Source organism: Pistacia vera, unplaced genomic scaffold (genome assembly GCF_008641045.1).
Source record: "Pistacia vera cultivar Batoury unplaced genomic scaffold, PisVer_v2 Contig35, whole genome shotgun sequence".
Taxonomy (NCBI): domain Eukaryota; kingdom Viridiplantae; phylum Streptophyta; class Magnoliopsida; order Sapindales; family Anacardiaceae; genus Pistacia; species Pistacia vera.
Genome location: NW_022196168.1, coordinates 1,525,477 through 1,552,945, shown reverse-complemented (window position 1 = coordinate 1,552,945; position 27,469 = coordinate 1,525,477). Strand labels below are relative to the sequence as shown.

Below are 27,469 nucleotides of genomic sequence, written 5' to 3'. Positions count from 1 at the left end.
ACTGTTGATCCAATCATTCTCGCGATATCCAGGATCTAAAGTAATATGGAGATTGATTGATTGATTCCTGGGATTGTCCGCGATTAGCTTGTGTTGGGTCGAGCTACGGCTCGATGAACTTATGCTGGGTAGATCAATCATAGTTGCCGAGATCATTCTGGGCCGAGCTATATCCTCACGTTGGTCCGAGCTTGGCGGAAAAACCATACACAACATCTATGTAACATAGTAATTTGATTTCATCATTTACAAATATAGTAACCGAAATTGACATACTTTAATTTTTAACATATTTTTATGATAAATTATATATTATTATTAATTTAATCATATATATATATTGGTCCAAAAGTAATGATATGATTAGCTGTAGGTTAATATAAATAGTTCTAGAAGGCTCATTTTTCTTTTTTTCGCAATTTTTTTTTTTTTTTTTTAAAATTCAATTGCACAAATTAGTGTCCCGCCATTTCTGATCTATTTTGGGGGAGGCGAAGAGAAAAAAGCGTTCCTGTTTCAAAAACCAAAATTGTTGAGATCCTAAAAATGTTGATAGCTAAAAATAGGCAGAGGAAAATATAGAAGTTAACAGTATATATATGTATGCGAGGGACACCTCAAAATAATCAAATAAAAAAATAAAAATAAAGTAGAGACAAATTAAAGAACCAAAAGGTTAATTTTGACTAACCTTTTGGTTCAGAGAATCATCATGGCATCGCCTATTTTGAAAGTCTTATTAGCAACATTGTTGATTTTAGCTCTTGTATTGCCTGATTATGTTAGTGATGCTACAGATCAACACCGAGGGAAAAACAAAAAACATCAACAGCCATGGAAAAAGAACCATAAACGCAATTGGAAATGGAGAAAGGGTGGTAACAGACATGGACATGGTGGCAGACATAGAAATGGTGGAAGACATAGACATCGGCGAACACAACCAAAAACTTACAATGAGTCTCCCCGAACTCCTACTGGTGGCTGGAAGAAAGCTCATGCCACCTTTTACGAAGGCAACGCTAACACTTTCGGTATGAACGTTTATTAGCACGATCCAATTATATTTGCATACCTTGTTGGGCTATATGTTAAACTCTAGAGGCACTTCTCATTGTCATTCCTCAACATAAAATACCTTTTTAAAATCTTACCAAGAGCATGTAAAATAAAAAAAAAATTAAGATATTATGCTCTTGATTTGAGTTTTATAGCTAATTTTTATTTGAAAAATAAGATATTACTAAATTTCATCTTGTTGAATACAGGTGGGGCTTGTGGTTATGAAGATGTTAATAAAGAAGGCTTCGGCATTGGCACAGCAGCATTGAGCACAGTTTTGTTTAATAATGGGGCAAGTTGTGGTGCTTGTTTTGAAATCAAATGTTGTGATAGCCCTCAATGGTGCAAGCCCGGAAAGCCTTCCCTTTTAGTCACTGGAACAAACCTTTGCCCTCCAAATTTCCAACAAGATAGCAACAATGGAGGATGGTGCAACCCACCACGTGAACATTTTGATATAGCTTATCCTGCATTCTCTCAAATTGCTGAGTATAAGGCTGGTATTGTCCCAGTTAAATATCGTAGGGTTCCATGCAAGAAGCAAGGAGGTATTCGATTTCTAATAACTGGGAATTCTTACTACCATATGGTATCAGTATGGAATGTTGGTGGAGCTGGAGATATCTCAAGCTTGGAGGTGAAGGGTGATAACAAGTTGCCATGGACCAAACTGAAACGAAATTGGGGTCAAAAGTGGCAGACTGATGCCAAGCTATGTGGGGAGGCTCTCACCTTCAAAGTTGGATTAAGTGATGGAAAGGTTGTTATTTTACCCCATGTTTTCCCCAAAACTTGGACATTTTCTCGAACTTTTGAGGGCAAGAACGTCGGTTAATATGATATTTATCAACCTTCAATTTCCTTCATGGCTCTTTCACATTCTTATTATTTCAATCATTAATTAATTGATTTGTCGCTTATGTTTTAACATTCCTTTTGAAACATATAGAAATCAATGATTTATATCTCTTTGAAATACATCAAAATGGCGAAGCTCGGGTTTTTATAAACGGGACCAAATCTTGAAATGATATATTTAGTTATTGAACTCTAAACATATGTTAATATTAAATTTAAAAATCATATGTAGAGAAGATGTAAGATGACATTAAAATCAGAATAAATAATACATTATAAAGCTTAAATTATATATACCTCTTATGGTTCTTTTTAATAAGATTTAAAATCAGAGTAATATATTTCTTGTTTTTCTTAAAATCAAGATAATTTTATAGGTAAGGAGAGAGTAAATCAAATAAAGAGAAAGATCTTGAAGATTAAAGATTCCTAACATATAATTTAGAAATTAAAAGGTTAATTTGGAACAAGAAAAATATAATAAAAGAGAACAAAATTCTAAAAAATTATGAAATTCTTAAAACATATTATGGTTGTAGAATACTTGGTCAAACACACAACTAATAGCTTTAATTAGAACAGTCAATAAAGAATAAATAGACAAGAAAATAAAAGACACATGATATGTCTATGTGCACGAGCTCGCAACACATAATTATTCTTTTCACTTGAACAAGAGATAAATACAATGTTAGGAATCTCTTACTCTTTTTTATTTAGGAATTACACGCAACCTTTTAATTAAGTACTTAACAAAAGACTATAGATTGTGTTTTAGTCCAAAGACTTAGAGAAACCCAAAGGCTTAGGGAATATGAATCCTAACTAGGTGTATATTCATACAAGGATAATCTAATGGAATCACTGTCACCATAATTATTGAAGTAGGCATAATGATCAACATCACATCTTCAACTTCCTAAGCTCACAATGTAAGAATCAAACTACTTGTACCAACACCTCTACACTTGTTTCAAACCATTGTTGATGTCCACTTTTGTCAAGAAGACTAAAGGGTACAAAGCCATAAATCAAGCTCCAAGACTCCAATTCAGCCCAAATAGCTGCTTCTTGGTGTCTCGACTAAATCCGATTGCATTGTCCAAACATAAGCCCATGGCAACCTCGAAGCCCATTAGATGATGACACACATACTGCAAAGCTCGCATAGGATGACATTCTTTTATTTCAAGTCAAATCTAGTCTAAAGATCCCGACATATCCTTTTGCACAACAAAAGGCTCCAAATCAATTCCAACACATTTTGGCATGCTTCACAACTAAATGACCTACAACAAAACACTAAGGTAAACAACAGTAAGTATTTTTCCTTCTTTCCGAAGGTCGATAGACCCAAACCACTTCAATGGGGCAATCTTTGTGGGTTGCTGTGTGGCGGTATTAGAGCATTCAAAGAGGCCTATTAGCCCAGGGTGTTCCTTTGAATTAGTCCTACTTGGGGATGCCTAATTGGACATCTTCGATTAATAGATGTGACAGTCAATTTATAAAAAAAAAACCCAAGCAAAAAGTACTTTTCAAATTCCAAAAAACATATTAGTCCTAACACAGTAACCTTTATTGATCTAGGCAGCAAAATGAAGGTTTTACTCCCCGGAGACCAAAATTTCCTAACCAAAATGCACACTACACCCTCAAGAACTTGTTTTTTTTTCCAGGTTTCTTATTTTTCTCATATATTAAAATACTACATATCCACAGGCTCAAATTTCACATTTTTATCGTGCATATTCTATTTTCTACAAATTTTACAAGATTTTTGCTTTTACGAAGATTTTACGTTCTTCGGAATTTTCGATTTCAAGTATTTCTTGGGCATAAATAGAGTCTCCCAAACTATTGCTCTTAGAGGTTTTAGTTGCATTAAACCACTTTGATTCACTCAATTCTACATAAAAAAAAAACTTGGAGGGCATTTTAGTAAAATTACCTCTCCTATTTATTAAATGCTTTAATAAATTTATTTCATTTTTCCATTAAAAAACCTAAGGGGTTAGGGGATCGAATTTCCAATGATAGGATTTGTGATAAGATTTGTTTATATGAGGAACAAAGACCTCTAAGAACAAAAGACAGAGAGATTAATTAATAAAATTCTTCATTGATAACCACAATCTAAATTGAGACTATTATATAACCTTACACTTGACTTTAAATGATTATCAAAAGGACTTTAATTCTTATTCTAATTGCATAATAGAGTAATTATAATTTATATTTTAAAAGATATCATAATTATAAGATATTCTAAATGTCTAATTCTACTTATCGTATTCTTTTTGGATATCTCTTAAATCATCCCATAATGGGGTTCCTACCAGCTTTGAAAAGGGATATTTATATGATGTTTGATATTATCTATGTTGTGTCTATGCATTAGATAGGGCATCAATTTGATTTAGATGTGATCATGTTCATACATGAGATCGAGATGACACTAGGAATATTCATTGGCATATATTTATGATGTTGAGATCTATCATTGCTACGTCTATAAATCCATCTATTTTATGCATACCGTTACTATTTTGAAATGCATTTATGACATCTATTTTTGCTTGAATAAAATGCAATTGGACATATCTATATATTATTCTACACGCAGAAAAAAAAGAGGGGAAAGAATATATATAGGCTTAATAAAAGACGGTCAGCCTATATCAGGACATGCCCCGAGATAGGGATCAAAAGAAAGTAAACCGATTCACGGCCAAAAAAATCCTCTTGTGGTCCTATCTTAATCTCACCAAGGAAGATAAGGATATGAGAGGAGTAAACAAAACTATTTCCAAAGGAACTCAACCTACTGCAGGACACCCTCTGGATTAAGTGAACAAAGAAAATACAACCAATAAAAAAGAAAAAGTCTTCACCCATCAAGGAGGAAACCAAACGCATCATTAATTCGTCCTCGTCAAATCACCAATGGGGATAGATTCATAGGAAATGACTTTGAAAATGGTTCTAGGGAGACCCCAAGAACCCGCCAATCTCCTGTTGCTATGAGAGACTTTGAAGTTGATATACATGTGATGTGAGTACAAAGTTGATATACAGAACGTGTGCAAAGCAATTTCATTGTATTGCTTTTTGCTTTATCAGAATATGATTGCTTCTTATGCCAAATGGAATTTCATTTCGTTATTTTCGTAATTGAAACACTTTCAAATTAAATTATCTTCAAAGACTTTTTACAATATTTATCAAGTCTTAAATCTTATTTGTCAGATATTCATATGACCAAACATATCGAAACAGCCCCGTTATTGGCATATTTACTTTTGGATGCATTGGGCTCGGTTTGCACTTCCATTTCCATAATGTCAGTCCCTTTTCCAATTAGTTGGGCGATCTCCTAAAGTCGTAAGCTACACAATGATCTCATCCAAGTCCTTGTCTATGGCGCCCAACTTCCGATCTTGATAGGTTTGCCCATATACTGCGAAGGCCAAGTCTCAAATATATTTATGAAGATAATCAATGTGGAGATGGAGATTCACCGACGAGTTGCCCACATCATACTTCTTGAAAATGTCACTTCAGATGCAAATGTAGGACAAAGCCTCTCAATCACAAGCAAAGAGTGGTCAACTTCATCATAATTGTATACATTTTTCGAGTGCAAAATCTCAGCAAATCAACACGAGAAGGAAAAGAATTGATACAAGTGTTTGTTTATTGATAGAAAAGTATTTATTGATTGATAAAGGTAGTCCTTTATTGATACAAATGAAACTTGTGTCCTTTTTCCTTCAGTTTTTTGTTTTTTTAATGTCCTCCAATTGATAATAACCAGTAAATTAAGTCCAAAAGATTTTATGGATGGTATCATGTGTTAAGCTAAACTAATACAAAGAAATCTACCATAGAATGCATAACACGCGTGCTAGCTGATACTTGCCATAATGAACATGGCCAGCAAGCGTTAGTGACTGCAAATAATACTATGGCTCGAATTAAAAAAAAAAAAGAAATTGGGGACAATACAAGTTGGATATTTGTAGTAGTTCTCTACTTGAAGTTTTTGCCCTCAAAAGTTTGACCATATTGCCAATTGGTGGGCACAACATGCCATGAGGTTGAGGTTCTACCATCACTTGCTTTAACTCGAAAAGTTAGAGACTCTCCAACCATCATTGCATTGGTCTGCCACTTTTGACCCCAATTTCTTGTCATTACAGTCCATTTCAACTTCTTATTACCCTTCACTAGCATCCTAACCACATCTCCGGCCCCTCCAACGTTCCATACAGAGACTAAATTGAAGTACGGATTCCCAGTTATTGTAAATCGAATCCCTCCTTGCTTTTGGCATGGAACTCTACAATCAAACTCATTTAAGTCATAACTTTATTTATTTCATGCAGGCTTAAATCTAAGAATAGTCAGAAACTACAACTTTTTTTAAATATGTAGATAATTAAGATAAAAGATGGAACCTGCGATAATCAATTGGGACAATGCCAGCGTTGTACTCAGCAATTTCATTAAATGCAGGATAGGCTATGTCAAAATGTTCACGAGGTGGATTGCACCATCCTCCATTGTCACTTGCTAGATAGTAATTTGGTGGGCAAAGGTTGGTTGCTGTGACAAAGAGAGAATGTTCCGGATGGCAATACTTGGGATTTTCAATACATTTAATCTCATAACAAGCACCACAAATTTGTCCATTGTTAAACAAAGGTGTGCTCAATGCTACTGTACCTATACCATATCCTTCTTTGCCAATATCTTCATAACCACAAGCTCCACCTTTAATCATATACTTATCAGCACAAAGTTTAGAAGCAATGAAAATAAAAGGCATATTAATCATAGTAATATTCTAAGTAAAATCAATAAGAGAAGTTCATGTTGCAATTAAATTAAGCGTGGTCTTATTCGACTTAAAATAGGTAATCAATGGTCATGAAATAATGTAAAAAAGAAAAAAAAAAAAAGTTATTATTGAAGAGCTTGTTAGTATTAATTTACCAAATGTTGCAGAGTTTCCTTCATAAAATGTGGCATGAGCCTTCTTCCAAGGACCAGGCTTGAATTTTGGTTTATGATGTTTAATAATATTATGTGCTACAGAATGGAAATGACGGCCCAAAGCGTGTTGGGTATAATTAGCATGACACTCAAGCAAATTAGAAGCTAAAAGCAACAAGATAAATGAAACGTGTTTTATAGGCAATGCCATGGCTATGATAAAAGAAGTTGGGTAAGCCATTTTATACTTTAGCTCTCTTAATAATGGTTTTGTTTAAGTTTCATAGATTGCAAGGATATATATATATAGATTACGGAAGAGTTCAAGTCTGTTGTGCCTTTTTTAGCTATGAATATGATATCTTTTATCGGTATTTCAGTGGTTTGGTAATTAAGAGAATGTTACCATTTAATCTTTGCCTCTCCTTCCAAATAGAAGAAAGGGCTACCAATTTTTCAGGAGTTTTGCGAGTCAGATTATCTTGCCGCAGTCGGCCACTCATTCACATTCTGTATGGATCATAGAATGGTCCTCCTCCTCCTCAGGTCTACGAGTACAACCCATACTATAATAAGCAATAAATTTGCAAATATATCGACAAGTATATACAATGATGTAATAGAATGAATGAAAGACAATGCATGATTCTAGGGAATAAATTAAGCATATAGCAAATTAAAAAAAACTTTGGTGGTCATAATATTTCTTCTTGTCAATTATAAATATAAAACACAAATACAGAACACTACATACTAATGAAGAAATTATGTGAAGGCCTAACAATGGCATTGAAGTTATCAAATAAGATCAGCCTAGCATAATTTTGAACTATTTTTATTTCCTGTGTGACCTATAAAGCTAAAGAGGATTCAATCAAGAGAAAGGACTCCCAGAGCCCTTATTCTCACCAACAAGAAAATAAGCTTAGTAGCGATGGATAAGTTGCTTGTATGCTTCCTTATCTTTTGAGTAGTAGTTGATTTCAGCCTGCAAATAAAGAAGTCATACTCAACATGATTAGTTTGGAGTTAGACAAAAGAACTCGGGCTATCTTCAAAGCAGCCCCCAATTCCATTCTACAATCGGGTGGCTCCAAAGCCTCGCAGTATAAAGCAATCGAAACCAAATCAAGCTTAATTTTTGTCTTAACTCTAAATGGTTGATATGTTAGGTAAAAGGCATTTAGACTAGTTTGTTCAATGAGAGTTGACACCCCACTTCAGAAAACCAAACTAAAGTCAAATATGAACCTCCAGTTATAAAGTAAAAATAATGAGTGCTCTCTCTCTCTCTCTCTCATTCCTAATAACAAAGAAGACCTCATCGATGAAATGATACATATAAATTGGGTTAAAATCTCAAGAGACATGACAGAGGGATTCAAAAGCTAAATTTCTGCTACAGTAGATACTTCCGACAAGGTTGGAAATTGTAAGGACGTATAGAAAGTTTCTTACCTAATGGTTCTGTAATTGGCTAATGAAAAGATTAAAGTAACAGTAATAATATTAATATCTAGAAAGCAAGACCATGGTAGCAACAAAATCAAGAAGCAAATGAAATTTGTAAAACATTGCAATAACAATTTTAACAGAAATATCAACAATTCAGAGACAAATTTGTTAACTCCAGTGCAAGTTGAAGCCTTGTAAATTCTCAGCAAAGAAACTGGCATACAGGTTTTCTGAAGCGTTATGGCAGATTTGTAAATATGTTTCAAAATTCACATTGTTTCATGAAGGGAATTTGATTGACAATTCCGAAAGTCAGCTATATCCTCCCTTGCATTTGTTAAAATCATCATTAATCTCCCTTGAAATTGTCAAAGAGACCTCCCAAAATTGCAAAATTATCAAAAATGCAAAGGAGTTCTTTACCTACCTATTTATTAAACCACGCAAATCTGTCTTTAGTTAAACCAAACCTTAAGAGGTCAATGAAACATACCCATTCAACAAGAAGTCTGTCTTATCACGGAACAACTCTTTCATACCAATAATAATGTAAAGAGATGCCTTATGCCCACTAATTTGAAATAACACTAAGATGGATCTTCCTTTATTAACCAAAATAATTTTTTGGAGCTCAAGTTGGTTTTAACATTATGCAGAGGTTGGCTACACATGAACTAAACTAAGAAATCAATTCATGTAAAAATTAACAAATTCCAGCCAGGCTAAAAGGGCAAATGCAGACAAACTTTCACCTACATAAATGACAAAAGGAATGCTGATATTTTAAATAAACTCATTGAGTAAACTTACTTAGAGAATACCATTGAAAACAAAATTCTGGACATACCTTGCGAACTCCTTTTATGGCAACCAAAAGCCTTTCACCAATTAAATCGTGCAAGAAATCATCTTTCTCAAGAGCTTCTAAAGATTCAGAGAGTGATTTAGGCAGTCTTTGTAGTTTTCCATCAAGACTGGCAGGGTTTGCATCTGTTTAACAAATAGAATCCGAGATATCAAACTGAGTACAACTTTCTCTAAGAAGGGTTAAAATAAATACTAATAGAAATTGAATTTTGGTCATCATTTTGGACTACATTCACAAGTGTTATATAGTGCTTCTTTTTGTTTTTCTTTACATACAAAATTCAGCATGTGCTGTATTCAGCTGTAATAGCTGCTTGATTGAGGGAATTATCATCATCAATAAAACACTATTAAGATGGTTGAGAAATATTACAAAGTCAAAGAAATGGCAAAATGATGGATTGACAAAAGAAGATGCACACCAGTAGTGAATTAAAGTAAACAGGGAGTAGAGAACAATGGAAGCACTGAATTCTCAGCAATTCTCTTGAATGAATCATGTTGGTTACGGGGCATACCAATATAAACTACCTCCTATGTCCACATTTTAGTCTCTTATATACTTCCAATAGCAAAAAAGTAAATCACAGATCCTAGTTCACAAGTTTAATTTACAAAAACACCCCAATAAATTGTAAAATAAGTGATTTACATTGGCAATATAAAATATATTCAATTTACCTATAGGTTCAGGAAGACGAAGATGCCTACGGAGGCCATCAATGCCACTAGCAATTATAGCAGCCAAGCCCAGGTGTGGATTGGCACATCCATCAAAACATTTTATTTCAAAGTTGCTCACCAGACCATCCTGGATTCCAGGCGGGCATGCAGTTCTTAATGGAGCTTCCCTATTTTCTTTTCCCCAGCACTGGTATGCTCCACTCCATGTATTGGGTTGTATTCGATCATAGCTATATAAAAGGAGAATTAGAAGGGGGTAAGAGCAGAAAGTCCATATAAAGCATATTTTTCAGTAAACAACTTATAACAATATCCTATATGGCATTTCAGTCAAACAATAACAAGTTCAAAAGTTGAAGCAATAAGGAAATGAAATATTAGTGTATGGTAAACTCTAATAATGTCATTCAAATAAAAAAAATAAAAAAAACATAGCCTAGGATGCGACAAGAAGATAACACTTCATATGAAAAGGTTTTGAAGATTAAACAAAGGACCAATATCTGTCAAATCACTAATACCTCATATTTTTGGGTTTGAGGATAAAAAAAAAGGTCTAAATCTGTCAAATCACTAATACTTAATTTTTTTTTTTTTTTTTTTTTTTTTTTTTTTTTTTTAAGTTCAATGATTTAGAATCTATATGCATAGGAAAAGTAGTATTGCACAGATTTGTTCGATGCAAGAAAAGTTATTTCCAGAAAATAAAAAAATAAAAAATTAGAAAAAGGGAAGTTCAGATACAAACAGTAACTAATATCAAACTACTGGTCTTCTCTTGATATAAAGAAACAAACCAAAACAAATCTTGATCAGATTCCTAAGAAAGATTTCATCGGTATTAATGCCCAAACAAATCTAGTTGCCCTAAAGCAGACTCAACATTACTGATCTTGAAAAAGGCAAGTCACATAATTATAAATCATCTAATAAGGATATACCTTACCCTCCCTGCAAAACAGCCAAAAAGTGACAGGAGTAAAGCATGATTATTATAAATGATACCAACAAAACTGGGTTAAAAAATCTTCTGTGAAAATATAATAAATACATTTCAGATTGCTATTTGCAAATGCATGTACAAAAATGAATTTTATCGAATTACCATATCCCAGATCAAGAAAATTTAATGGGTTTGATGCAATGAACTCGCATAAAGTACCCCAGTAACATGTCTTTACCTAGACTGCCACAAAAAATAAATAAATAAATCATGAAAAAGAACTAGCATGAACTACATGCACAATATATATTAAAGGAACCTATTTGGAACTGGAGCCGTAAATGCCAAAACTGAAGGAAGATGATGCAAAACGCCTGCCATGAACTCCTCGCCAATACTAGACATTCCATGGCTAGAGGCTCCACCAGATGCCATAAAAACATTTTCTCCATTCTGCCACAAACTCAAATGGACATGGGATCCAGAACCGATGTCATCTAAAGCATACCTAGACAAATGAATAGATCCTTATGTTAAGTGATGAAAAATGCTAGGTTCGTAATGTTAAAGCAGAGGATTCAAAAATTCACAAGCTAGAACATCAATAATGGTCACAGGATGGCATAAGTTACACTTATGATTTTTAATCATCACATCAAATTATGGAAGAAAGTTTAGAAAAAGGTACAGAATACCTGGTCAACTAAAAGGATATAAAATCATTGGATAGACCTCTGCCATGGACAAAATACTACAGAGTAGAGCTACCATTTAAAAGGAATCGTTAGTTCATAGTGGCCCCTTGGGTGAATGTTGCCATCATTTTACTAAAAATAATCTTTCCAGTAACCAAGGGGTGGATCCAGGTATTTAAGTTCAGCTGGCTAAGTTAGATTGAGTTGGCTATATGCCTTATAGATACAAATTAACAAATTATTTGTATTTAAAAATAACAATAAATAAATAAATAAAGTATACATATAAAATCCATTTCTTTTTTTTCTTTTTTTTTTTTCTGAAAATGCAAGCAGGAAAAAACTCAATAATAAATAGCCTTGCCCGGCACAACACTCTCTTCAGCCCTGCTACCGATATTTTCCTTGCCCTTAAAAACTCAATAACTGTTTATAAGATTTAGAAAACATCGACCATGTTAATACAATATCAGTCATCTACCATTGCAGGAAACCAAAATAAAAGGAATCAAGAACCTACTTTGGTACAAATGTTGCCAACAGCCCATGTTTCCTTGCAACAGCCCTCACAACTTCACGGGTGAAGATCAAATTGTCGGCAGCTTTCATACAAACAGTATACCCCAGAGCCACTTCAAACTGACCTTTCCCAGCTTCTGAATGTAACTAAGACAATTTGAAAAGTCAAAGGAGTTAATAAAAGAAGGTAAAATTTTACTACAGTGCTGAAATGGAAAACATACAAAAGAGGAAGAAGGAAAACCAAGGAAAATAAACTAGAAAACATAGAGAAATATGCAGAAAACAGAAGTAGACATCTCCAAATTAAAGTAATATGCAAGTGGAACTTACTGTAGTATTAGATTGTACAGAAACCAAATTAATTGTTCGTTATGATAGAAGTTGTCTTTTGCACTAAAAACCAAGGATGTCTCTCCTAAAATTGGTATACAGTGTGCAAAAGATAAACAGACTACGGGTATCAAACACTTATTTTTTTTGTATTGTCCAATCATTTGTACATAAGAGTACAAAAAAATAACAAAATTTCTTAAAATCACTTTGAATCTGATACAGTTAACACAGGGAAAAAAAAAAAAAAAACTTTCTAGCCGGGCCAGTCATTGGCATGCTTAACAGTTTACCATGAGATTTGAGTTCTTAAAAGAGGATTTTTTCCTTTTTTTTTTCAGATCCATAGCTTTTCTCAACAGAGACAACATTTTTTCTTTTATGCCCAGAATCTCACAACCTTCCCTACATGTTCACCAAGGTAATACAGGAGCTAATTCCAAACATAAGAAATCCCTATCAAACATTAAAATTTGCAGACCAAATTAGCAATAAACTAAGAATAACTTTACATAGACTGTATATAGACCTGGCAATCTTTGACCCGTACCCACGGGTTCACGGGTACCCGGGTGGGTACAGGTGTCCATAATATTTACCCGTTCCAAAATTACCCGTACCCGGCTTGCCCACAAAAATTGCGGGTGGGCCGGGTGATGCCAGCGGGTACCCATACAAAATAAAAATAAAAATTAAAACAACAAGCCTCCTCTCTCCTTTCAACTCTGCATCACTCTCTACAGCAAACAAACAAGTATTTTTATTCTCTTTTCTCAAGATTCAATTCAAAGTTTGGAATGGCAATTTCAGTTTCGGCTTCAACAATTCCTTCCTTGAGCACTAAAGCTTCTTCTAGAAACCTCTCCAAACTCTCATTGCTATCTTCTCTACAATTCCTTGTAAAGTTCCGTCAGATTCAAATTATTAACAATAGCCGGATTTCATCTCCCTCCCGGCCTCATCCTCTGGTACTTATTTGATTTGTGTTTTGTTCAGCTAAAGAAGAAGGGGTCTAAAGAAGAAGGAAGAGAAATTGGGTTTGTATGAAGAAGAAGGAAGAGAAAGGTTGTTGGGATTCTAAAGAAACAAGATCTGTGACTGTGAGCTAAGGAAGAGAAAGGTTGTTGGGACTGTTGAACTTTCTTTCTCTTACTAGTTTTTACTTTGTGGGTTGTCTTTGCAGGAGGCAGAATTTTCAGGCTTTAACAAAGAGAGGCGATGGGCTAAGCTTAGTCTCCGGTGGGAAATAACAAAAAACTGGAAGAAAAAAAAAATGCAGAAAAGTCCATTTTATTTGGGTGACCTGCGGGTCGACCCATACCCGTACGGGCGGGTACAGGTCATGCATTCCCAACCCGTGAAAATTTTGTACTTGTGGACCTGTGCCCGTTTTACCCATTACCAATAGTTACCCGGTCCATACCCACCCGTTTGCCAGGTCTAATTGTATATCAATTATCAAGCCAACATACTAACAGTCCAACAAAATTGACACTATCTAAATAATTATGATCAGCAAACTCTATATATCTTACCTGCTCTACTGCAATATTTAAGGAGTGAAGATCAGCCACAACATCATGAAATATAGGAGAAACGGCATCATATCCTGACGAAGAGCAGTACGGTGTTGAGTCAATTGGTACCCATTCTTCTTTCCCTTCCCTTCACAAGTTTGTCAATCAAATTGAACAATAAATTGACAGTGCCAAAGAGCTGCTCCCATTAGAAACAGTCTTAGAGAATATAGTTCAGTACCTCAGTACACTCTTCAACAGATAAAACTCATTTTCAAACCCAGCATTCATCACCTGCACATATAACATTTCTAAAATGAGTATCTAAGTACTTCAGTTTCACATGTAAGGCACTCAATATCTTACATACCAAGTTAAATTCTTCTTTCAGAACTTTTGAAACCCTCCGTAAGGCCTCTCTAGGGCAATATTCCCAAGGTTCACCAGGTTTAAGATGCATGTCAACCAAAACCATCTCCTCTTGGCTTTTCCTGTAGAGAAAGTGAATTATATCAATTACAATTAAAGTACAATAAATATAGAGCATCATATAAATTCAGAGAACAAAAGGTTAAATATTTTAAATTTTAAATTTTAAATTACAACCATCACATATCATATAGGGTAATTCTTCAAGTAAAAACCAAATAGTGTTGTTGTGAAATGTACTGTACCATGGAATTCTACATCTAGTTGATAAATCAGGCATCAATCTGATCTCACCCGTTCCTGTCAGATTAGTCTCATCAGCTGGACCATCAACAGCTGAACTCATTCCCATACATGCAAACGTCAAACCAACACCATTCTTTTTAACAACATCATTGAAGCGCTTCACTGGAACAACCTGAAATGATGTACAACAAATTAAGGATTAATATCAAACTATATTGTCTAAATTTACCCCATTTATTCTAAATGCTAATTTGACAATGCCTCCAACAAATGAGTTTCTACAAAGACCAAATATGATTCCTTCGGTATCTTGCACATGATTATTGAAATAATAACAAGGAACAAAACTCAACCCAAAGGCTGCACTGTATCCTTGAGTTCAAACGTCTAAAATTGAGTTTATCTACTATTGATAATATATATAGAGGATATCAAAAGTTTGTGGTAGATATTTCATTTTCCAATATCACTTTATTCATTCCCTAACCTAATTTGAAGATCACACAAAAGAAGAAACAGGAGAAAAATAAAGACAGTAACTGAAGGAGAAATTATTCTTTATTCTCAATACTCAATTCATGATCAAGTCTGGGAATAAATTACTTTTGAGCCCTAATTTATAGCAGCCAAAGTCCTAAAGAGAATGGGAAAACAACTTCAACTAGCATATAAAACCAACTTCTAATGCTAAATAGAAAACTACTATAATAAGAAATCCAGTGGATGGAGAACCAATTAGCATAAATTAAAAGTGAGACAAATTTATCTATAGGCTTTCTTTCTTTTCACAAATAACAGAAGTAATGCATGAATAACTTGAAGAAAGGTGTAAGTATTGTCATTGCAATGCTTCTATTTATGCAATAGAAGCATTTAAATAACATTTGACGAATCAGGGATGTGCAACCAAGCTATGATTCAGCAAGTGGAACTAAAGAATAAAAATGAATCTATTTCCACGTGGATATAAAGGTATTGCTCATCAACAAAGACTGAATGTTAGAATCTAGGACTTTTTTCAGTTCTACATTTCTGAAACACCAAAGAGAGCCCTAAAACTTCTTTCTGGCTAACTAAAGTGAAATGGTTCAACTTTTGTAGACATATCCAGACTTCTTCAATACAATTAAAATAATCAAAGCCTAAGGTAATTCAAAGAACAAATGTGAACAGAAAAAAAAAAAAAAAAAAAAAGGGAACTCACACGACATCTGTGTTGTCCAGAAGCATCAACCCAGATAACGCGAACAAGTGAAACATCATTTTCAGAGACAACAATCTCCTTCTTCACATTGTTGGGCTGCACATTGAGCTTTGAATCATTAGACTTTACACCTAACATAATTTTGTAAAAATGAATCGCATTTTGAGCGAAAATATCTTCAGCTGCTTCAATAGCTTCAGCAACAGAGAGATCACTGTCAATGCATGCATCGCGTAGGACAGAGAAGACAACTTCACGTGCTTTTTTTGCACCTAAAAGCAAAAGCAATAATTTTCAATCAATTAACATAAGAGATAATATATTTCCAACAAATTGAAAACACAGATATATCAATTGATTTAAATAGGCAGCTAATGCTGATCAATCCAGATCTTGATTACAAGACATGTAGACCAAAGAAAAAAAATGAATAATGAAATACAATATTAAGAGTTTATAATTGCAATACATGGAGGGCATTAGAGATCAAACTTATTATAGAGATCATGCCTGGTTAAATTCAATAGATAAGATTAATTAAACAAACCTAAATAGTAAGTTTCAGGAGATGCATAGCCATCAGTGCTGAACATGACCTGCAAGGTTATTTGTGTTTAACAATGGTAGTTGTTAGTAGAAACTAAGCAAGTTATTCATACATAAATTAGGGAAACTCTCTCGCCTTTCTAAACATTATGAGGAGATTCAAGATACCACTTCTAACAACAAATACATGAGTAGATAGTTTTTTGAAACAATTCAAACATGTAGATAAACATTATTGTTAGATAGATTTTTTAGTGAAGGATAAAATACNGCTGTTAGTAGAAACTAAGCAAGTTATTCATACATAAATTAGGGAAACTCCTCGTCTTTCTAAACATTATGAGGAGATTCAAGATACCACTTCTAACAAAAAATACATGAGTAGATAGTTTTTTTAAACAATTCAAACATGTAGATAAACATTATTGTAAGATAGATTTTTTAGTGAAGGATAAAATACATTAATAGCAGGAAGAAAAATAGAGAGAAAAAAAATGCTATTTTGTTGTCAAGAACCTTTACAAAATTACACAAATATTCTTTCATTGAGGCTTTTATTCTCTTCCAGTAAAATCTTCCAAAAAACTACTTGACAAAAAAAAAAAAAAAAAAATTTACCCTTGTTAAAGAATTTCCAAGGACTCATTCTCACTGCAGAATAAGTTATCTTTTTTAGAAGCTTGACTGAACACTAATATTCTCCTGAAAATAAATTTTCATATGAAAATGTTGTCACCTTCTTTAATGGGGCCAGCTCTAAAAGTCCTTTGATTGAGGAGATCATCCCATGAACACTTAGCTTAGGAACAGCCAACCCAAAGTCAAGGTACACCTGAAAGTAAGGGTGTTGCATTACTTGCCCAGAAACTTGCTACCTGAACATTGGAAACACACAAGTAAACTGATTCACTACTGAAAATTTTACCTGTTTATAGACAGATGCTAGATATGAGGCTTCCTTTGAAAATGGGTATGATGCATGTAACAGCACTATACGGCATTCAGAAAACCTCTTGTCCTCGAGAACTTTTCGGAGATGAAGGGGATTGGACAGCCGTAAATCCAAATCTTTGTCTCCAAAGCTGATAGTAAAGAAAAACAACAACGTCATTAACTAGGACTCACAATGCTGAATCAGCATAATGGTTGCCTTTCTGCTCTGTTGATGGCTTATCATAGCAAAAGGAGAAATAACTTCAATTTTTTATGAGCTGTCCAAGAATCCAAAGAAGTAGATCAGACCAAGGTTGTCCCAACTCCCAGGCATAAATTGATCTCAACTTCAAGTTATGTAGACATTTTCTGGCAATGACTTGAGTATCCATTGAAAAAAGTGTTCCCCGACAAACTTAAATTAGACACATTTGAAATTCCCAGACAGTCTCAACTTAATTTTTTTATTTCTCACCTACATTTTCCAGCCATTGATCAGAGCATCAAAGGAAACCATTTAACAAAATCAAAAATTTATTACCCTGTGTGTATTTGCAATGGCAAGTCATAGCATACAGCAACCTCCAAACTACATATGAATAAGTAGTCAATAAGGCTTTTATTTGTGATGCGGACTGGCTTTCCAGCTGGCAAAAGAGAATGATTATCATTCACAATGAAGAATATGAAAAGTCCTCAATCAACATGCTATACTCACCACATAAAACTTCACTAAGACCTTCCTCGGCATCTTCTTTAGTCACTTGAGTATTAATTTCTAAACCACTACGATATGCAGCTATGCTTTTCAAGCCAAAAACTTTATCACCAACTGTAACAGAGATTTTAAGGAAACCAAGTAGTGAATCTTTTCCTGTCTATTAACATCTATATTTATTGATACAACCAAAATAGAAATATAGAAGCATAGACTTTGTAAACCCATCATCTACTTTTTAAAATAAATCTCACCGCCCATAACCATCTTGCAGCTATGGAGAACTAGAGGATAAGGGTGGATAAAATGTTATATGGTGAAAACAACTAGCTTGTGCAACACCATCTAGAGCAACCAAAAGACAGCACAGTTCAAATATCTAAACTAACTGAAAGGATATGACCTCAAGTTCTCCAAAAAAATTTCAGTGAACATATCCAATCTCCAAGTACATCCCTCTGGCATCTCCTGTAAAACCACAAAGTCAGAATGCTAAAAGAAAAAACATTATGAAAATTTCATTTATTTAAAAAGTCATGTGAGCTAAGTTTAATAGGGCAACGAAGTCCAGTTTAACATATTACCCCTTTTTTGTCTAAATCATGAACACGAAACTGATAGCTGCTAGTGGCCTATTGCAGAAATTTGTGAATGAGACATTTAGTTTTTTAGTATTTCACAAACAAAACACATTGAATTGACACAACCCAAGTCATGCTTTTTGACAGAATCAATTATCTCATTGGCACACGAACATTTGCAGAGTTTCTTTCCGAAACATCAGAAATCCTAGCACCCAAAAAAAAAAAAGACAGAAACCAGGGATCCAAAAACATCAAAGACAGAGATTTGGTAAACCAAAGCAAAAAAATGAAGAGAATAAATGAAAGAAGGAAAGAAAACACTGACAAGATTACAAGTCCCAGCAATTACACATATGAATTGAGTTATAAATTATGTTAAGAAGGTCCATAACTATGTCTGCATATGATAAATTGAAAAATTAAGACTTAAGAGCCTAACTGTTTGATGATATTAAATTAATTTTCTTTTTTTTTTCCTTATCGTTTGCCAATAGCCAATCTTAGATGCTTTATCAAGTAAAGTCATATAAAAAAATATTAAGAATTATCATACGTTCCCCTTATTTTCAATTCTTTCAAGGGNAAAAAAAAAAAAAAAACTTTCTAGCCAGGCCAGTCACTGGCATGCTTAACAGTTTACCATGAGATTTGAGTTCTTAAAGATGAATTTTCCCTTTTTTTTCAGATCCATAGCTTTTCTCAACAGAGACAACATTTTTTCTTTTATACCCAGAATCTCACAACCTTCCCTACATGTTCACCAAGGTAATACAGAAGCTAATTCCAAACATAAGAAATCCCTATCAAACATTAAAATTTGCAGACCAAATTAGCAATAAACTAAGAATAACTTCATATAGACCTGGCAATCTTTGACCATGGGTAGAACGGGCGGGTACGGGTGTCCATAATATTTACCCATTCCAAAATTACCTGTACCTGGCCTGCCCACAAAAATTGCGGGTGGGCCGGGTGATGCCCGCTGGTACCCATACAAAATTAAAAAAAAAATTAAAACAACAGGCCTCCTCTCTCCTTTCAACTCTACATCACTCTCTACACCAAACAAACAAACAAACAAGTATTTTTATTCTCTTTTCTCAAGATTCAATTCAAAGTTTGGAATGGCGATTTCAGTTTCAGCTTCAACAATTCCTTCCTTGAGCACTAAAGCTTCTTCTAGAAACCTCTCCAAACTCTCATCACTATGTTCTCTGCAGTTCCTTGTACAGTTCCGTCAGATTCAAATTATTAACAACAGTTGGATTTCATCTCCCTCCCGGCCTCATCCTCTGGTACTTATTTGATTTGTGTTTTGCTTAGCTAAAGAAGAAGGGGTCTAAAGAAGAAGGAAGAGAAATTGGGTTTGTATGAAGAAAAAGGAAGAGAAAGGTTGTTGAGATTCTAAATAAACAAGATCTGTGACTGTGAGCTAAGGAAGAGAAAGGTTGTTGGGATTGTTGAACTTTCTTTCTCTTACTAGTTTTTACTTTGTGGGTTTTTTTTACAGGCGGCAGAATTTTCAGGCTTTAACAAAGAGAGGTGGTGGGCTAAGCTCAGTCTCCGGTGGGAAATAACAAAAAACTGGAAGAAAAAAAAATGCAGAAAAGTCTATTTTATGTGGGTAACCTGTGGGTCGACCCGTACCCGTACGGACGGGTACGGGTCATGCATCCCAACCCGTGAAAATTTTGTACTCGTGGACCCGTACCCGTTTACCCATTACCCGTAGTTACCCAGCCCACCCATTTGCCAGGTCTAATTGTATATCAATTATCAAGCCAACATACTAACAGTCCAACAAAATTGACACTATCTAAATAATTATGATCAGCAAACTATATATATCTTACCTGCTCTACTGCAATATTTAAGGAGTGAAGATCAACCACAACATCATGAAATTAGGAGAAACGGCTCATATCCTGACGAGAGCAGTACGGTGTTGAGTCATTGGTACCCATTCTTCTTTCCCTTCCCTTCACAAGTTTGTCAATCAAATTGAACAATAAATTGCAGTGCCAAAGAGGCTCCCATTAGAAACAGTCTTAGAAATATAGTTCAGTACCTCAGTACACTCTCAAGAGATAAAACTCATTTTCAAACCCAGCATTCATCACCTGCACATATAACATTTCTAAAATGAGTATCTAAGTACTTCAGTTTCACATGTAAGGCACTCAATATCTTACATACCAAGTATCTTCTTTCAGAACTTTTGAAACCCTCGTAAGGCCTCTCTAGGGCAATATTCCCAAGGACCAGGTTTAAGATGATGAACCAAAACCATCTCCTCTTGGCTTTCCTGTAGAGAAAGTGAATTATATCAATTACAATAAAGTACAATAAAAATAGAGCATCTATAAATTCAGAGAACAAAAGGTTAAATATTTTAAATTTAAATTTTAAATATAAACCATCACATATCATAGGGTAATTCTTCAAGTAAAAACCAAATAGTGTTGTTGTGAAATGTACTGTACCATGGAATTCTACATCTAGTTGATAAATCAGGCATCACTCTGATCTCACCCGTTCCGTTAGATAGTCTCATCAGCTGGACCATCAACAGCTGAACTCATTCCCATCAGCAAACGTCAAACCAACACCATTCTTTTTAACAACATATTGAAGCGCTTCACTGGAACAACCTGAAATGATGTACAAAAATTAAGGATTAATATCAAACTATATTGTCTAAATTTACCCCATTTATTCTAAATCTAATTTGACAATGCCTCCAACAAATGAGTTTCTACAAAGACCAAATATGATTCCTTCGTATCTTGCACATGATTATTGAAATAATAACAAGGAACAAAACCAACCAAAGGCTGCACTGTATCCTTGAGTTCAAAGTCTAAAATTGAGTTATCTCTATTGATAATATATATAGAGGATATCAAAAGTTTGTGGTAGATATTCATTTTCCAATATCACTTTATTCATTCCCTAACCTAATTTGAAGATCACACAAAAGAAGAAACAGGAGAAAAATAAAGACAGTAACTGAAGGAGAAATTATTCTTTATTCTCAATAATCAATTCATGATCAAGTCTGGGAATAAATTACTTTTGAGCCCTAATATAGAGCCAAAGTCCTAGAGAATGGGAAAACAACTTCAACTAGCATATAAAACCAACTTCAATGATAAATGAAAACTACTATAATAAGAAATCCAGTGGATGAGAACCAATTAGCATAAATTAAAAGTGAGAGGTTTCTTTTCTTTTTCACAAATAACAGAAGTAATGCATGAAAAACTTGAAGAAAGGGTAAGTATTTTCATTGTCATGCTTCTATTATGCAATAGAAGCATTAAATAACATTTGACGATCAGGGATGTGCAACCAAGCTATGATTCAGCAAGTGGAACTAAAGAATAAAAATGAATCTATTCCACGTGGATATAAGGTATTGCTCATCAACAAAGACTGAATGTTAAATCTAGGACTTTTTTCAGTTCTACATTTCTCAAACACCAAAGAGAGCCCTAAAACTTCTTTCTGGCTAACTAAAGTGAAATGGTTCAACTTTTGTAGCATATCCAGACTCTTCAATACATTAAAATAATCAAAGCCTAAGGTAATTCAAAGAACAAATGTGAACAGAAAAAAAAAAAAAAAAAAAAAAAAAAAAAAAGGGAAAAAGGAATCCACACGACATCTGTGTTGTCCAGAAGCATCACCCAGATAACGCGAACAAGTGAAACATCATTTTCAGAGACAACAATCTCCTTCTTCACATTGTTGGGCTGCACATTGAGTTGAATCATAGACTTACACCTAACATAATTTTGTAAAAATGAATCGCATTTTGAGCGAAAATATCTTCAGCTGCTTCAATAGCTTCAGCAACAGAGAGATCACTGTCAATGCATGCATCGCGTAGGACAGAGAAGACAACTTCACGTGCTTTTTGGCACCTAAAAGCAAAAGCAATAATTTTAATCATAATAAGAGATAATATATTTCCAACAAATTGAAAACACAGATATATCAATTGATTTAAATAGGCAGCTATGCTGATCAATCCAGATCTTGATTACAAGACATGTAGACCAAAGAAAAAAAATGAATAATGAAATACAATATTAAGAGTTATAATTGCAATACATGGAGGCATTAGAGATCAAACTTATTATAGGATCATGCCTGGTTAAATCAATAGATAAGATTAATAAAAAAACCTAAATAGTAAGTTTCAGGAGAGCATAGCATCGTGCTGAACATGACCTGCAAGGTTATTTGTGTTTAACAAGGTAGCTGTTAGTAGAAACTAAGCAAGTTATTCATACATAAATTAGGGAAACTCTCTCGCCTTTCTAAACATTATGAGGAGATTCAAGATACCACTTCTAACAACAAATACATGAGTAGATAGTTTTTGAAACAATTCAAACATGTAGATAAACATTATTGTGAGATGAGTTTTGTGAAGGATAAAATATTAATAGCAGGAAGAAATAGAGAGAAAAAAAATGCTATTTTGTTGCAAGAACTAACAAAATTACACAAATATTCTTTCATGAGGCTTTTCTCTTCCAAAATCTTCCAAAAAGCTACTTGACCAACAAAAAAAAAAAATTACCCTTGTTAAAGAATTTCCAAGGACTCATTCTCACTGCAGATAACTTATCTTTTTTAGAAGCTTGACTGAACACTAATATTCTCCTGAAAATAATTTTATAGAAAATGTTGTCACCTTCTTTAATGGGGCCAGCTCTAAAAGTCCTTTGATTGAGGAGATCATCCCATGAACTTAGCTTAGGAACAGCCAACCAAAGTCAAGGTACACCTGAAAGTAAGGGGTTGCATACTTGCCCAGAAACTTGCTACTGAACATTGGAAAACACACAGTAAACTGAGTCACTACCGAAATTTTACCTGTTTATAGACAGATGCTGTATGAGGCTTCCTTTGAAAATGGGTATGATGCATGTACAGCCTATACGGCATTCAGAAAACCTCTTGTCCTCGAGAACTTTTCGGAGATGAAGGGGATTGGACAGCCGTAAATCCAAATCTTTGCTCCAAAGCTGATAGTAAAGAAAACAACAACGTCATTAACTAGGACACAATGCTGGATCAGCATAATGGTTGCCTTATGCTCTGTTGATGGCTTATCATGCAAAAGGAGAAATAACTTCAATTTTTTATGAGCTGTCAAGAATCCAAAGAAGTAGATCAGACCAAGGTTGTCCCAACTCAGGCATAAATTGATCTCAACTCAAGTTATGTAGACATTTTCTGGCAATGACTGAGGTATCCACTGAACAAAGTGTTCCCGACAACTTAATTAGAGCTTAAATGAAGTGACAACACATTTGAAATTCCCAGACAGTCTCAACTTAATTTTTTTATTCTCACCTACATTTTCCAGCCATTGATCAGCATCAAAGGAAACCATTTAACAAAATAAAAATTTATTACCCTGTGTGTATTTGCAATGGCAAGTCATAGCATACAGCAACCTCCAAACTACATATGAATAAGTAGTCAATAAGGCTTTATTTGTGAGCGGACTGGCTTTCCAGCTGGCAAAAGAGAATGATTATCATTCACAATGAAGAATATGAAAAGTCCTCAATCAACCTGCTATACTCACCACATAAAACTTCACTAAGACCTTCTGGCATCTTCTTAGTCACTTGAGTATTAATTCTAAACCACTACGATATGCAGCTATGCTTTTCAAGCCAAAACTTTATCACCACTGTAACAGAGATTTTAAGGAAACCAAGTAGTGAATCTTTTCCTGTCTAAAATCTATATTTATTGATACAACCAAAATAGAAATATAGAAGCTAGACTTTGTAAACCATCATCTACTTTTTAAATAAATCTCACGCCCATAACCATCTTGCGCTATGGAGAACTAGAGGATAAGGGTGATAAAATGTATATGGTGAAAACAACTAGCTTGTGCAACACCATCTAGAGCAACCAAAAGGCAGCACAGTTCAAAATCTAAACTAACTGAAAGGATATGACCTCAAGTTCTCCAAAAAAATTTCAGTGAACATATCAATCTCACGTATCCCTCTGGCCTCCCTGTAAAAACACAAAGTCAGAATGCTAAAAGAAAAAACATTATGAAAATTTCATTTATTAAAAAGTCAGTGAGCTAAGTTTAATAGGGCAACGAAGTTGTTTAACATACTTACCCTTTTTTGTCAAATCAAACACGAAAATGATAGCTGCTAGTGGCCTATTGCAGAAATTGTGAATGAGACATTTAGTTTTTTAGTATTTCACAAACAAACACATTGAATTGACACAACCCAAGTCATGCTTTTGACAGAATCAATTATCTCATTGGCACACGAACATTTGCAGAGGTCTTTCGAAACATCAGAAATCCTAGCACCCAAAAAAAAAAAGACAGAAACCAGGGATCAAAAACATCAAGACAGAGATTTGGTAAACCAAAGCAAAAAAATGAAGAGAATAAACGAAAGAAGGAAAGAAAACACTGAAGATTACAAGTCCCAGCAATTACACATATGAATTGAGTTATAATTATGTTAAGAAGGTCCTAAATATGTTGCATATGATAAATTGAAAAATTAAGACTTAAGAGCCTAACTGTTTGATGATTTAAATTAATTTTCTTTTTTTTTTCCTTATCGTTTGCCAATAGCCAATCTTAGAGCTTATCAAGTGAGTAATATAAAAAATATTAAGAATTATCATACGTTCCCTTATTTTCAATCTTTCAAGGGTGTTGAATTTCAAAACAGAAAATAGAATACATGGAATTTAGCAACAGAACAAGAAGACATGTTATAGACTAGTAGAAAAATAGGGTGATAAACAACAGCACATAAATCGCAATTGCATTGAAGAATAGGCTCAAAACTAAATAACTTGGGACAATTGCAAGTCAAAATGAAAATCAATAAAGTATCTCACTTGATCTAGAATCTCCTCTGCCAGGTGTTCAATGCGTAATACTCTACCAACAAATGGAACATAACGTTTATGCCACTCGAGGTCATGCTTCTTGTCCAACTTTAATCCATCGTCAATGAGTACAGCTGAGATATTTGCAGTTTTGAAGCATACTGAGCTAATGAATTCTAACCCTGAGGATCTGCGATATTCTTCAACAGCTTGCAAAGTTGATTCACAGCCATACAGTTCAGCAATATTCCTCAAATTCCTCTGCATTAACATAACAAACGCAATTCAATACAAAATTGAAGGCTACCAAATAAGAATACAACATCAGAAAATAAGAAGAAACACAATAATCATAATTGTATTTCACTAATTCGACAGTTAGAAACTACATAATATAATAATCCACACAGCTATCCAACCTCATAAACACGTGAATTCATAACAACAGTATATGACTCCTTATCTACTGTCGTAAAATAACAAAGCAACCAAGTCAACCCTCTAGATAGAAACATGGTATAATCATTTTACACAGTTAAAGCATATAATCCGAAACCAGATCGAGCAAGTCCTTTACAATAGCCAAATTTTACTTCAACAAAGTGTTTGATCTATATCTTTTAACTAAAACCGACTAGAAGTAGTCATAAACATATAGCAAAGAAACAATGAATAATGAATGAAGTTGAGTGTACAAATAGCAAGGACCTTGAAGGAGAGGGAGTGAGGAGCATCAGACAAGGCGTCACCCTGCGCTTCAGAGAAGGAATTGATGAAAGGAAAGGCGGAGTCGAGGGCCACAAGACTGTGAGCATGGCCGTCCACTAGCTGAACCTTCTCTATGGCTTCTCGTAGCTCTGAAAAGTCCATGGCTCCCAAAGTCTTGATAGTTTCAGAGAGTCAAACGGTGTGTTGTGACTTGTGCGAATTTAAGTTTAGTGTTTAATGAATCATGAATGTAACATTGCAGGTGCAGCAGGGAAGACTAAGGGGCAATTAATATAAATATTTAAAGCCATTCTTTAATTGCTAAATCTCGCGTCATGTCCTCGACTCTGACAATTTTGAATTTCTGCTCCCGCTGACGTATGAAACCAAAGAGCCTAATCCACCTACCTTCTGCCGGCATTGTCAACCGAGAATACAATGAATTCGACATATGTGGCACCATTTTTTTCCTTCAAAAAAATTTCATTAAACATCTGTTGGTGCGTGAATTTGGTGTATTTTTTTGGGTAACTGTATCATTTTTCTTGTCAACTAGGGTACACAAATCCCATTTGGTTTCACCAAATAGAATTAAGAAAAAATTTCCAACAAAACGAAACAATACCATACCTTTGAGATTTTGATAAAACACCACGATCATATAAAATTTAAATTTTAACAAAATCACCCCCACCAAGCACCCACCCAAGCCATTGCCAACTATCGGCCACCACCGTCGATCATGGTTGACAATGGTCGAAACGACGCATGATTAGTCGGATCTGGTTGGTAGTGCATCGATCAAGTTGTTTTCAGCTAGATCTACAGCGATCTGGCCGTTTTCGATCGGAAACAGTCAGATCGACGTACAACTAGCCGATCATGTCGATCAACGACCGACGGTGGTGGCCGACAGTGGCGGCTGACAATCCTCTTGGTTGGCTTGTAAATTGTTTTAAAATCAAGGGTATTACTATCCAAAAATCTAATTAGTTAGAGGTAAAATTATAATGGCATGGTTCATGTAAATTAATTTCAAAACAAAGGAATTACTGTCCTTTAATAGTTAGGGTTAAAATTGTAACAAAAATAAGATTACCAAATAATCTCAGAATGCCTAAAAAAATGGTGGTATTCATATTATCACTTATATAACCAATAATAATGACTATTGGTTTTAAAAGATTATCGGAATTTTATATTTATTGACAACTAAACATTGGTAATGTGGGTGTGTTTGGTTCAGGGAATATTGTATTACTGA

At 34.3% G+C, this 27,469-nt stretch overlaps 3 protein-coding genes across 3 annotated transcripts; 1 reads left to right on the top strand and 2 right to left on the bottom strand.

Annotated features, from left to right (window-relative positions):
- Nucleotides 1-712: 712 nt before the first annotated feature.
- On the top strand, nucleotides 713-1,897 carry LOC116139307 (expansin-A9-like). Its single transcript, XM_031424983.1, has 2 exons — nucleotides 713-1,034; nucleotides 1,269-1,897. The coding sequence occupies exons 1-2, from the start codon at nucleotides 713-715 to the stop codon at nucleotides 1,895-1,897; spliced, it is 951 nt and encodes a 316-aa protein (XP_031280843.1).
- A 4,055-nt stretch (nucleotides 1,898-5,952) lies between these two features.
- LOC116139256 (expansin-A16-like) lies at nucleotides 5,953-7,129 on the bottom strand. The gene is made up of 3 exons (XM_031424933.1): nucleotides 6,919-7,129; nucleotides 6,381-6,696; nucleotides 5,953-6,262 (listed from the first exon to the last, which is right to left on the bottom strand). Exons 1-3 carry the CDS (start codon nucleotides 7,127-7,129, stop codon nucleotides 5,953-5,955), a joined length of 837 nt encoding a protein of 278 aa, XP_031280793.1.
- A 472-nt stretch (nucleotides 7,130-7,601) lies between these two features.
- On the bottom strand, nucleotides 7,602-26,741 carry LOC116139255 (protein fluG). The gene is made up of 18 exons (XM_031424932.1): nucleotides 26,206-26,741; nucleotides 25,507-25,758; nucleotides 18,408-18,475; nucleotides 18,008-18,123; nucleotides 17,831-17,936; nucleotides 17,282-17,438; nucleotides 17,093-17,188; nucleotides 16,358-16,406; nucleotides 15,811-16,082; nucleotides 14,606-14,778; nucleotides 14,302-14,422; nucleotides 14,173-14,225; nucleotides 13,950-14,079; nucleotides 12,083-12,228; nucleotides 11,187-11,375; nucleotides 9,922-10,154; nucleotides 9,221-9,363; nucleotides 7,602-7,906 (listed from the first exon to the last, which is right to left on the bottom strand). The coding sequence occupies exons 1-18, from the start codon at nucleotides 26,365-26,367 to the stop codon at nucleotides 7,844-7,846; spliced, it is 2,529 nt and encodes an 842-aa protein (XP_031280792.1). The 5' UTR covers nucleotides 26,368-26,741; the 3' UTR covers nucleotides 7,602-7,843.
- Nucleotides 26,742-27,469: the final 728 nt, after the last annotated feature.

Coding starts and splice junctions, on each gene's coding strand:
- LOC116139255 (XM_031424932.1), bottom strand. CDS start 26,367: ATGGACTTTTCAGAGCTACGAGAAGCCATAGAGAAGGTTCAGCTAGTG. Junction 10,155..11,186: donor ACGGCTCCAGTTCCAAATAG/GTTCCTTTAATA, acceptor CCTTTTATATAG/CTATGATCGAATACAACCCA. Junction 9,364..9,921: donor TCGTCTTCCTGAACCTATAG/GTAAATTGAATA, acceptor TTTGTTAAACAG/ATGCAAACCCTGCCAGTCTT.
- LOC116139307 (XM_031424983.1), top strand. CDS start 713: ATGGCATCGCCTATTTTGAAAGTCTTATTAGCAACATTGTTGATTTTA. Junction 1,035..1,268: donor AGGCAACGCTAACACTTTCG/GTATGAACGTTT, acceptor TGTTGAATACAG/GTGGGGCTTGTGGTTATGAA.
- LOC116139256 (XM_031424933.1), bottom strand. CDS start 7,129: ATGGCATTGCCTATAAAACACGTTTCATTTATCTTGTTGCTTTTAGCT. Junction 6,697..6,918: donor AGGAAACTCTGCAACATTTG/GTAAATTAATAC, acceptor ATATGATTAAAG/GTGGAGCTTGTGGTTATGAA. Junction 6,263..6,380: donor GTCCCAATTGATTATCGCAG/GTTCCATCTTTT, acceptor GTTTGATTGTAG/AGTTCCATGCCAAAAGCAAG.